This window comes from Maniola hyperantus, chromosome Z, assembly GCF_902806685.2.
Source record: "Maniola hyperantus chromosome Z, iAphHyp1.2, whole genome shotgun sequence".
Lineage (NCBI taxonomy): Eukaryota > Metazoa > Arthropoda > Insecta > Lepidoptera > Nymphalidae > Maniola > Maniola hyperantus.
The window spans coordinates 10,118,726-10,132,173 of NC_048564.1; the positions used below are offsets into that span (position 1 = coordinate 10,118,726).

A 13,448-nucleotide genomic window follows, 5' to 3' on the forward strand; every position below is an offset into this window, starting at 1 on the left:
TCTGGTTTCACTATACTCGTTCAAATGTTGTACTTACACATCAAATTTTAGAATAGCCCATTATAGAAAGTTATGCAAGACACGGAATCGATGTCGCCCGGTGCCGCGCCGTACCTGTCGCGAGAAAGCCCGCACGCCATGCCCCGCAGGACGTCGCATAAAAACAAAATTACTTTTAACATTAATAAACCATATTACTCTAATTTGCCTTTACTTTGTACTTCTTTTAACAAACCTTTCGAAGCTCCGCGTAATGTGTACCAGTTGTTATTTACCCCCGCGTGATATCAGATGACTTTTTTTGTGTTGTTTAATCTTTTTGTCTATATTTAAGTTAGAAGTTAATAGAGTTTAATTAGTGTACCTAACTTGACGGCGAAGTTTCGTGACGCTTGTCATTTCAACTAAATTGGCTGAATTAAAATGTCTGAGAAGGAAACGCCACGGACTAAACAGTTGACGGAAGATGAGATCAGTAGGGTATGTGTTGATTTTTTATTCCTTTACAAGATAGCCATTGACTGCGTTCTCACTTGGCGGTAAGTGTTGATGCAGTCTAAGAATCTAAGATGAAAGCGGGCTTACTTGGAAGAATATAGCAGTTTTATTAAGCCATACCCCTTATCGGTTTGTACGGCCATCTCCCGGAACGTGAAATTGACGGTTAGCAAGTTATGCAAAGCTTTTTCTTTACCAAATTTGCCCAAAATCGGTTAAGAGGATGGGCCGTGAAAAACTGTGACACATTTTGCATTTATAAATGAGTTTGAAATGTTTAATTAATATCTACTATGTAGGCAATCGAAATATAATCTTATAGTTAGGTACGTAAGGCTTTACCTCACCAGAGCGATTCGTAGCACTGAAATTAATTCTAGATGTGGCCACATCAGCAGATGTGGTTGTGGAGACGTTTCATCTACCTACTCTATGAATAGGACCAAGAGACAGTGGACGTCTACCGGTTGATGATGGTGATGATGATGATGACTCTATGTGTAGCGTAAGTATGTTTTGAATAATTATGTTCGTGAGTTGCTTAAAAGCAATGGGGTTTGCTTTCAGTTGCTGACATAGTGTAGTAAAATGTTACATAGATGATATTATTACTATTACTTTGAAAAGAGTAGCTGCTGAGTTTATTGGCAGCTCTTTCTTCTCAGTAGAAGAGTTGCCTACTTTCTGAACTGGTGGTATCGTCAAGACTTAGCTTAAGTACACAAACTGTCCTACATGAAATAAATAAAAGTATGAGCTTGAGAGCCTTACTAAGATTTCTCAAGATTAAGTCTAGACCTAGAATCAGAGGTCCGACGCTGACACTTCATGCGCGTGAGAAGGCATGCGCGTGAGTAGGTAATCCACCGTGCTGTCAATAAGTATGTGAAGTAGATATAAGTATCTATTTAAAATTAAAAAGTAATACAAGAACTTGACTACCTACCTATTCGTAGCTTACTTATATTTTAATGAAACTAATATTAATAAAATAGGCACCTAAGCATAATATGACCTAATTTGAGTAGTTTATTGTAGATACATACCTACGCCTATCTGCTCGTTCCTAGAAACTATATCTCCAATCTGTGACTCGTTCCGTCGAAAGATATCTAAACTTGCCATTTTATTGAGCACATAGTTATTATAAGTATGCAAGTACCTAATCTAGAACTAGGTCACATATCTAGGCATAGGTACAATATACGTTTATTTGGATTTAACTTTCATACAATACATTCCCAATATTCTTACGTGCATGTTGTTTTACTACTGTATCTGGTTTAATCGAACTTTTAAAATAATTTGACAATTAATACACATTTTAATGCGTATCTATAAAATTTTACTTTTGAGATAGATAACCGAGATTGCAATTTGATTCGATTGTGCATATCTATATCATACTTAGTGGAAAGAATAGACCTTCGAAATAATAATTATGTGTTTGGAGCTATACATATCTACACAATAGTTAGTTATACATCTCAAGCTTAATTGCCTCCTATGAAAGCGTGCCAATAGCGTTTCTACATTCTACGAACACCTTGTTTTATCAATAGTTTCACACTTTATAACAACACAAGGGAGTGTAAAATGAGCAAACCAGTGTATGTAGATCATTTTTATTCTAAGCCATGAAATGTAGTCTGCTATATATTAACCAAGTATGAGGTACAATAATGGTTATACCTACTTGATCATTTAAGCATGTGTTAAAGTTATTCTTTAACTTTATTGTTTGTTACCTAAATTATTGTTCGAATCTGTTGATCAAAATGGACGAATCAAATACTACGGATAAAGTGGAAGCAAGAGAACATTTTGAAAATCAGTTACGTTGTGCTTTCGTTAAATATGATTACGTGGAAGAAGAAGGAGATTCCACAGAGGTAAATAGCCACTTTTGTCTCTATTCGAAAAACCTATCGTTTCATAGATATTGCATATCAAACTTAAACTTAACTGCTTAGATTATAATACTAATGTTATTAATAACTACAATGCGTGCAGTGTGCACTTTATTGTAAGGCATGTAGTACTTAGTAGGTACATATGTGTATACAATTCTAATATCATAAGTATAAGTTCATCTGTGATAAGTATACTAATATTTTATAGTACTAGTAAAAGCTGTGTACACTAGCAATAAAACTTGCCGAAGTTGGCTCTACCAAGTTACACGTCACTTACACTGTATAAACAGTCGCGGCAAGTCAACATCTGTAAGTTTTGCATCATCACAATCATCAAACGAAAAACGTCCGTTGCTGTTGTTGCTGTACATAGGTCTCTTGTACGGATTTCCATACGGCACAGTCTTGCGCCACCTGAATCCAGCGGCTCAGTAGTTTTGTACTGTTTTGTAGTCACGGACTAGAGAATGGTTTTAGTCCATATTTCAAAGGCGAACCGTACTATTGAGATAACAGTTGACCCATAGAGTTAAATGGCGCGTGAGGAGTCATTTTGTACGTACTATAACCTTCTATACCAAATCTAAAGACTATACCTAACTCTATGCCTGCAATTTTAGATGACCTGATGACCTGCAATGAACTTTTTGGTTGACATTAAAAATGTCAGAACATTTCTCTTAAAAATATACATAAGTCAAAATAAGTAATTATTATTTATTTGATAATATTTTAATTTAGCATCTTAATTAGATAGCAATGTGGATCCCAAAATCCTTAACAATACTTGATTGCTTTAAACACGTTCGGTTTATCCGAACCTGTTCTCCGCTAAAAGGAGCGAGGTGGAGTCCAGATCCTCGTTTTATTGAGCAATTCAGTGGAGTAGCAATCTATACCAACGAAGCCATAGATAAGTATTACAAAGTGATATGGGATTCGCGAGTAAGGCCTATTGAAAGAAAATTAAAGAACATGTGGCTAAACTTTGGACCGCAGCATCCCGCTGCTCATGGTGTTCTTAGATTAATTCTAGAGTTAGATGGAGAAACAGTTGTTCGAGCTGATCCTCATATAGGATTTTTACATAGAGCGACAGAAAAACTAATGGAACACAAACATTATAACCAAAGTCTGCCATATGTTGATCGATTTGATTATGTATCGACACTAGCCAATGAACAAGCATTTGCAATGGCTGTTGAAAATCTTCTAAACATCGAAGTACCTCCGAGAGCCAAAGCTATTAGAGTCCTTTGTAGTGAACTAGTTCGTATCGGCAACCATCTTTTAAATGTTTCCGGTACAATTCTTGACGCCGGTGGGATAACCCCCTTTTTTTGGATGTGTGAAGAACGTGAAAAAATTTATGAATTATCTGAAAGACTTTGTGGAGCTCGTATACACTGCGCGTACGTCAGACCCGGCGGAGTATCTCAAGATATTCCTATAGGGTATCTAGATGACATTCATGAATTTTGTGCAAAACTAGGTGAACGCTTCGATGAAACTGAAGATATTACTACCGGCGGTAGATTGTACTACGCCCGAACTGCAGGTATAGGAGTTGTAGAAGCACACAAGGCTCTCTATCACGGCTTTTCCGGACCTATGCTTAGATGTTCAGGAGTAAAATGGGATTTACGAATTGCTTTCCCTTACGATAATTACGACACGTACGACTTCGATGTGCCAGTTGGTTCATTTGGCGACTCTTATGACCGTCATTTACTTCGCTTAGCAGAAATGCGTCAATCTATAAGAATTATAAATCAAGTCATCGACACAATGCCAGAAGGCGCAATCAGGACCGATGATTCTAAGGTTGCGTTTCCTTTAAGAGCAGAAATGAAAATGTCTATGGAAGCTTTAATACATCATTTTAAGTTATGTACCGAGGGATACGTAGTTCCCCCAGGTATAACGTACACTGCTGCCGAGTGTCCTAAGGGCGAATTAGGATTTTATATGGTAGCTGATGGCACTTCAAAGCCATATCGCGTTGGCGTAAGATCATGTTCATACAACCACTTGGCAGGTCTGAGCTTTTTGGCAAAAAAATGTATGCTAGCCGATATAGCTATATTGGTTGCTACAATTGACATTGTATTTGGTGATGTAGATCGTTAAACATGAAATGGTGTTTCCTATAGTATAAACGATACCTACTGTATCTTTAACGTTTTAATAAAAATTAAACAATGACAACGTTGTACTTAATACAAGACGCAAAGTCAATTATCTACAAAAGATCTACATCTAGATAGTTGTAACTACTATCGTCCGGTGGCTTCAGATCATGGAATCCCCGGTTCGATTCCCAGATTGACTCAAAAAAGTTATTTGTTTGTTTGTCAAGAAATTCTCAAAAGCAGCTTGGAGTTGGAAATTAAGATGTTACACTTCCTTGTCTTGGAAAGCATGTTAAACTGTTAATACCTGCTATGCTGCACCTTTCTCTCAGGTCGTTTGAATCTGATTGCCGATCCATCGGACTATGAGAATGAACAAACAGAGAGAATGCATAATCTCCATGATATCTTCTGCGTATAATGGGCCAGTTCTCCGTTAAGGTTGGCCGGCGTAGCTGTTTGGTAGGAAGAAAATATTATATTGTGCATGAACTAAGTCATCGGGACGGATAATCATCATTAGGAAAGATGTTAAATCAAAGAAGATTTTAAATGACCTAATGTAATGTAGGTCAGTTAATCTAATACAGCTCTATAAATTTCGGCACAAAAATTGTCCCATTGTTTTCCACGCAACCCCTGCGCTGAGCGAATATGTAAAATACGTTTATTTTTATGGACTCGATAGCGAACAATCGAACATACTCTGCTATCGAAATGACACGAATCAACTTACTACCTAGTCACTAGTCAGTCAAAAAATATTATTGCAAGCTACTCGACATGTGCGTTTTGCGAACATATTTGATTGTCGTCGTAATCGATTGCGATTAATATATTTGATCGTCTTGAAAGTGACTTTTTATGGTTCTTCTGTGAAATACTAATCAGATGAAATTGTAAAATGGCAGATTTAGAAGTTGTTCAGGTATTTTCCATTATTATATTAGAAACTACTTAGATGATATCTGCTACTTGGTCCGCGTGGAAATAGGTTTTTTTTTAATCTCGTTGATTTTCCGGGATAAAAAGGAGCCTTTCCATTCCTTTCTTATAGATGTAGATAAATAGATCGCAGGCGATTCAATCGCCTCGACATATTATTTTTGTAATAGTTCTCTTAATTTAGTTACAAAATAAGAAACCCGTAAATAAACTGGTAATGTTGTGTAGTGTTACCTCAACTACTCAACTACAATTTCCCAAAAAAAAAGTCGTTGCAAGTGCCCTAAGATTTCGCTCACAACTACACCACAGTTTAGTGATTTTGTGTCGTCGTGCGCGTAAGGGAGAGGAGCAATTTATACAAGAATTTCCAATATACAGGTCAGCTTTTTTAAATTAAAATTTATGAAACTACTAGCGTATGCTCGCGACATCGTCCGCGAGAACTACATAAATTTCAAACTCCTATTTCACCTCCTTATGGGTTGAATTTTCAAAAATCCTTTCTTAGCGGATGTCTACGTCATAATGTATATCTGCATGGCAAATTTTAGCCCCCTATCCGTCTAATAGTTTAAGCTGTGCGCTGATAGATCAGTCAGTCAGTCAGTCACCTTTTCGTTTTATATATTTAGAAGATTATAAAACTTATAAGAAATCAAGTGTCAGGAACGCTCAGTACATTATTCAACATTTGATTAATTCGTTTTCACTTTCATTATGTACTCATAATGTTTAATTTCTGTAAAATCTAAGAAAAATTTCACGCTTGCTTCAAAATCACATTGAATGCTATTTGAATGCTATTGAAGTCGACGAGTTCAATAATTTGCCTAGGGCGCCGAGTTTGTCTAGGCGGCGCTGATCCTAGCTAGCTGAGTAGGTACTAGGTAGTCCGAGTAGCTATTTTCATGAAAGTTTTTACGACATTCGTGATAAACTCCACTATGCTTAGTTGAGACACGGTAGGTAGATCTTATCTTTCAACATGTGAGCATAAAAATGGGTTATCTACTTTGCGTGCAAAGTCGCGTTTCTTTGTGGTTAGTTTGCCGAATTCTTTTCCACGTATTATCTACTTTTTATTTTAAGCATGAAGGTGCCTTTTTTATGCTTTTATTGTTCAGAAAGCCGTCAAATAGTCACCAGCCCTTTTAGTGACAACTCATGAGTAGAAGTGAAATATATTTATTTCTTAGGGATTATTTGGTTCAACACTGAGCTTTTTTTTACCTGATTGGTTAAAGATGGATATATCATTAGTTGGAAGGGTGATCAGTAACTTCGTAAGTATTGTGTGGAAATTGTGCACCTATTTTATTTTATTTTTATTTTTATTTTTCATGTACCAAAATTGTAGTTACAAAGTAATAATAAATTAAGTAATTCACCTACTGGAATAACGAAAATTTATGGAATCCCTCCGAATCGACATTGGATTCCATATGGGTACTTACCTAGAATGTAGCATAAAAGGGCATATGATTTTGTAATATACGTGCGTAAGTAGTATGTAGGATAATAATTTAAAAAAATTGTGATTTTGTGGGCATCTGAATATAATGATATTACATTCATCAAACGGAGTCAATAGAACAGATAGGTACAGTAATCAGGTAAGACGAGCTTTAAGTTTAATTGTAATACGGACAATCTTTTAGGCAACAACGCCTTTAGCGAAACTGATGATAATTGCTATTTGCACGGCCCAGCCTATTCACCGGCCTATGGACGTTGAAGCATGAAAGACAATTCAATAACTCATCATCATTATCAACCGATAGACGTCCACTACTAGACACTGTCTCTTGTAGGGACTTCCACACGGTCTTGCGCCACCTGAATCTCCCTGCGACAATTTTGATGTCATCTGTCCACCTAGTAAGGAGTCTTCCAACGCTGCGCTTTCCGGTGCGAGATTGCCGTTCTCGCACCTAGACATCCTAATGTCTATCGGTTTTTCGAACTTTGTGCCCTGCCTATTGTCACTTCAGCTTCGCAACCCGTTTAGCTATGTCGGTTACTCTGGTTTTCCTACGGATCTCCTCATTCCTCATTTGATTACGTAGAGAAACTCCAAGCATAGATCTTTTCATCGCCCGCTGAGTGACTCTGAGCTTTATTCTTATGAGGCCCATAGTTAGCGCACTCTTCGAAGACCACATAAGAAGTATCATCAAATTCAATAAGTTTAATAATTTTCAATTCAATTTTATTTATTTGCTGATACAGGTATATGTAATACATAAAACATTGGCTCTAGTAGGTCCCCGTCAAGTTGGCATGTAAATATAAAAGTTTTAAACATAATACAAACATAAAAAATTGAAAGTAGAATTTTTAGTTTGATTAAAATATGAATAATATGATAAGTAAATTTTTCTCGTGTCTTACAACTATTAAATAGTCCTATAAAATATTACCATAGATATAGGGAGTAATAATTCAGTTAATAGTATTTTCAAACTCTTTGTATTAGGTACATAAATAATAAAGTAAAATATTTTTTATTCAATTTAACTTTTGAAGTTCTTTTGAATCATCAAATGCATCTACAGCTGGTTCGGAATGCCTTACCTATATTTTAGATTTAACTCAATTACGTACAAAAGAATGAAAAATGTTATATTAGTTATACTTCAGCACTATAAAAATATTTTGAATAAAATATTCGAGGCATTTTATTATATGTATATTTTAAGTGCTCTGACTGCGATCAAGCACTCATCCGATCCGAATCCGTGAAAATACGGATATAAAAATATCTACGATATATGCCATAAGCTACCTACAAATACAAAATAAAATACAAAAAAAAAAAAAAAAAAAAAATAGTTCGTAAAACAAAAAGGAACGTATTTTCACGGACTCGGATGAGTGCGTGATCGCTCTTACAGGTATAACCTTCTTGTTCCTCATGCTTCCTGCTCTAGATTTGTATGAATTCGTCTAAATTGAGGATACATATACAAAACGGTGATTTGATTAGGAAACTCATTTTGGTGTGTTCATTAAGTAAGTGTCATGTCTTTATTGATAAAAATTATTTTCATCAGATGTGCAGGTTGGCTATTCGGGGCTATAGCCACCATACAGCCGGCGGTGCTGACAGTTTGAAAGTAATGTCCATGTATCTTGAGGATCATCGGTGGTATTAATTGGGTATTTTCCTACTTATGAATTTGATAATTATATTATTACTTTATTATAAACTAGGTTAAAAATAATGACGTACACTGAAAAAAAAATTAATATCCAACAAAGATTTACAAAGTTAGAGGCATTTTAATTTTGGAGTGGGAGGGTCTTCTATCCCTTTCTCGCAAAACGAAAATTTGTATAAAACCGCACGAAGCTAATACGGCATTAGTAAGGTGTGACGTCAAAATGCTATATCGCTATCTCTGTCTAATCAGAAATATTTAAATGCTTATAACTTTTTTGTTATTTGATCGATTTAATTAGTTTTTTTCAGTTTACGTCAATATTTTTATCCTAGTTTATAATAAAGTAATAAAAAAATTGGAGTCAAATACCCAATTGTAGGATATTACATATTGTAGGCGATAAAGACACCTAAAGTTCAACATCATCATCATCATCATGATCAACCCATTGCCAGCCCACTACTGAGAATGGATCTCGTCTCATATTGAGAAGGGCCATTGACTGCCACGCTGGCCCAGTACGGATTTAGTAGACTTCATACACCTTTGAGAACTCTCAAGCATGTAGGTTTTGATACAAAGAAAGAAAACTTTTTTATTTGATCACTACACTACAATGAACACTAATTACAATAAACTTTAAAATTAAAGTTTTGCTCACGATGTTTTCCTTCACCGTCATAAAGCAAGTGATATTTAACTGCTTAAAACACACACAACTTCGAATAGGTACTTAGAGGAACTTCCAACCTGCCAAATGGAAGGTCGACGTCTTAACCACTCACAAAATCACCGCTTCTTCTAAGGTTATAGTTGTCGAAGTTAAAATCATAGAAATTCCACAACTTAGCCCATACCTAGCCCCATAGATCAAGAAATTAGCTTAGCTTACTCTAGCCCCACCGGTGATGCTCACGGCATTCAACGAGTCAACAAATTAGCAAGGCACATTTTTACCGACCATAATTTGTTTTTTACGCGCTAATTGACACGTTTTCAAGACGCGTCCAAATGTTAGAACATTTTGGTGTTGCGTGCAAATGCCAATATTTGTGTAAAGCAAGTGATACGCCGTACCACCCCCTTCCCTTTAATAACACCTCTATTTGTCCATTTAATTTGCATATTACAACTATTGTCTAAAAACCTTTGTCGCCGACAGTTGGCTACAGATCGCTCGCAAGGATTGTCATTTCAAAACCAATGTTTATTGCAAATGATTGCACAAGACTTTGATAGTTTATTACTATTAGTCGTCGTGGGGAACTGGTGTGAAAATATTTGCACGCGAACACCTAAATATGACACCCTGCTAAATAGCTTCGATACCTTTCTTCCATAGTCAATATACGGTGAAACACGTTTATATTTTATCTGTTTTATAAAGAAAGAAGGAAAACTATACAAAACAAACCAATAGCGTTATTATTGTTGTTTAAAAAAACAAAGTAGGACGATGTTTGTGTGCGGCATTAAACCGGGTTCTAGTGAGGAAGAGGAAGAGGAAGATGCATTGGATGTACTTCAGGTCTGCTAGAAATGCTGTATAAATTAACCAAAATATACATTAGAGTGCACTTAAATAATTTTTTGGTAATAAAACTACGTAGGTACCTAGGTGCAATGCAAAATCAGACATAAGTTTAGGCATTTACTAATGTTTTCAGAATGCTCACATTGTAAAAGTTGTACCCACTTATATTTGAATGATTGCGAGCAGTTAAAAATTTAAGTAAAATTAACGGAATGTTGTTTTGGAAACGGGCAGAAAACTTTATCTATTTTTAGAGCCAGATAAAAAATGCAATTTTAAAAAACTGCGTTTAAAAATTTTATGTTGTCAGAGTCGGCAAATTATCCAATTGTGGAACTATCATGTTTATTATTATAGGTATTAGATAATGCCCGCGACTTCGTCAGCGTAAATTCAATTTTTTTAAGAGTCCCGTGGGAGTTCTTTGATTTTCCGGGACAAAAGTAGCTTCGGTCCTTCGCCGGGATAGATAGCTTGCAATCTGCACCCGTCAAGACTGGCTGTGAAAAGCTAATTGGCAGACATACAGATAGGCCGACAGACAGACAAACACCCTTTCGCATTTGTAGTATTAGTATGGATATGGATGTTTAACATGGTAGATGGTGGTTTGGTAGAGCAGAGTCTCTAACAAAACAAGCAAATTTTTACGACCTCCCTGGTGTAGTTGTGAGCACTGTGATCTTATTAGTGGGAGGTCCCGGGTTCAATTCCCGGGTGGGGAAATTTGTAAATTCATAGTTTCTAAATTTGGTCTAGTCTGGTGTGAAGGCTTAGGCCGTGGCTAAACCAACTTACCAGTAAAGCCTTACCGCCAAGTGATTTAGAATTTCGGTACGATGCCGTGTAGGAACCAAAGCGATATATGTTTAGTAAAAACTATCATACGCCTTCCAGGTTAGCCCGTTCCGTCTTAGGCTGCATCATCACTTACCTCCAGGTTCAGTCAAGGACTAACTTGTATCTGAATTTAAAAAATCCCAAACAACATTATGTATAGGTAAGTGTGCAAGCATTGTTGGTTAAAATTATGTATTTCTTTGTTTATAGAAAAGACGAGAAGAATGCGAGCGAAAAGCAAGGCGAGGGGAGATGGACCCTCGGCTGGAGTTCACCTTCCAACTCCTGATCGACGGCACCGGCCTCCCTCGACATGCGATCATGGACCATGTGTTCGAAGGGAATATGGTACGATTTCAGAATTCAAATAAGTTAAAGATAGATACTCTACCAAAAATAGTAGATAGAGTATTGGGAACGGTAGTCTGATACTCTCTTATAATAATAATGTAATCGTGATGAATTTCGGCCACGGTGGCGAGTCTTCATAGAGATTAGCCAATTGTGTGGGAAATATTATAGTGCATAAGTGCACGTAATCAAAGTGCTGAATGAAGACTCGCCATTCTCATAGCCTGATCTTACGGAAATCCGACACGACCGGAAGGATCTCAGGCGCAAGATCGATGGAATTACTTGTTCAATGAGGTACGGGAGTTACTGTTTATTTCCTAGCTGCCAGCGGGGTACTGCTGAGTTTCTTGACAGAAAAATCCAATTAGTATCTATTTTTTGTCCCGACTCACGAATCGAACCCAGGAACTCGTCATCCGCAGTCGAGCATTCTCTCTATATTTACATACCGTTTACATTACTCATTCATAAGTGTATGTTAAGTAGACTGCCCATTTGCTATGCCTATATGCTATGCTTACATGCTTGCTTAATATGTTATTCTTCTCAGTTCCGAACTTTTTTATAGCTGGATGATATCAATCAATTATTCCTTCCACATATGAGGAATAAATTGCTCTGGTACTACCAAGACGTGCAAGAGGTAGAGCAACGACCTCAGCCAGAGGGAACTAAATCGAGACAGCAAGGCCAGGGAAAACAACCGCCTCCCCTTATAACCGTGAAGAGAAAACTCTTTCTATCCGATGGTTGGGACGTAAAGTTTACGGGAGTGTGCATTTATATGTTTCGTATAAATGTAAGCAAACAATTGCCGGAAGAAGGATTTCATAAGGATTTGTACGTCTAATTTTTTTTTAATCTAGAGCCGTAAAAGTAGTAATCCTGGTGTAACATCGGTGATAGCCTAGTGGTAACCACTTAACCACCGTTAAAAATACGAGGGTTTTTCCTTTTGAGGTACGGAACCCTAAAAAAATTGTATGTTTCGAAAGTTCTGTTTTTTGTACTTTACGTGGCATTGCAATGCATGCCGGGTACAGCTAGTAAATAAATAAATATGTGGTTATCAAAAGAGACTCTGGGCCTCAGTTCTACACTGTTCCGCGGGTAGGTAAGCATCAAACCTTAAGTTTTCTACCCTACTACCATGTGGGTGTGTCATTTTGTAGATTCTGCGGCATACTAAATGCGGAACGAGTGGGCCTGGTGACCGCTATCGAGCGAGTCATGGAACATGTCTACATGAGTGCACTGGCTCACCCTAGCACTGACGGGGATGAAGATGAAACACGTTTCCCTATCGTCAAAAATCAGTTGTTACCCGGCTTAAGGTCTTTTTGCAGCGCCTTAAAAGGTTAGTTATAAAAAAGATCTTTAAGTTGCCTGAAGCAGAATAGAGCGAAGACGTGTACAACGAACCAATTAGATTATAAAGAGAAGAGATCAGCACGGTTAATTAGGTATAGCACGCAATAGATCAAAATGGCAATCGGGATATGAGGCGCGAGGACGCGCGCCCCGGACACCCGCACGTCACCCGCGCTATCCAGCACCGTGCTAGCGCGGGGTCTGTGCGGGTGTGCGGGGCATCTCCACCCTGATTACCATCTCAACCTGTCGCGTACTATATACTGATATAGTATACTGCTTATTTTACTTTATTATTGTTATTAGATCTCATCTGGTAACATCGACTTTTGAAATTTGGAAATTTATTAAATTATTGTTGACAGTATGCGAAGAGGTATGCAGTACAATCAACTTATTTGATGATGGGCAAGCACTTATGGCGAATCTAAACGACCAAGCCGAGTTGAAGGAAATGATCAAGAACTCTAGCACTATCACCACTCTGGAGGAAAGAGTCAATGAATGGATTAAAAAGATAATGGAGGTGGGCATCGATAACAGTTACAAATCGACTTAATATTTACGGAATAATTTACATTAGTTTTATTAATTTCTTACACATGTTTGAACCAAAATATGTGAATATTTAACAGGTCATCGTATATGACGAAACATCATGTTTTGTTGACTTTGCGTTCGCACTGCAGAA

At 37.0% G+C, this 13,448-nt stretch overlaps 2 protein-coding genes across 2 annotated transcripts in view; both read left to right on the forward strand.

Annotated features, from left to right (window-relative positions):
* The first annotated feature begins 2,360 nt into the window (after positions 1-2,360).
* The window catches only part of Dhc1 (Dynein heavy chain 1), a 46,383-nt gene continuing 35,295 nt past the window's right edge, over positions 2,361-13,448 (forward strand). The window contains 5 exon segments of the mRNA XM_069508521.1: positions 2,361-2,390; positions 11,243-11,380; positions 11,955-12,226; positions 12,559-12,743; positions 13,123-13,283. Of these exon segments, the coding sequence (XP_069364622.1) occupies positions 11,285-11,380; positions 11,955-12,226; positions 12,559-12,743; positions 13,123-13,283 (714 nt within the window). The 5' untranslated portion in view covers positions 2,361-2,390; positions 11,243-11,284.
* Positions 3,174-4,545, forward strand: LOC117995474 (NADH-ubiquinone oxidoreductase 49 kDa subunit-like). Its single transcript, XM_034983484.2, has one exon. The coding sequence runs from the start codon at positions 3,174-3,176 to the stop codon at positions 4,542-4,544; it is 1,371 nt and encodes a 456-aa protein (XP_034839375.1). The 3' UTR covers position 4,545.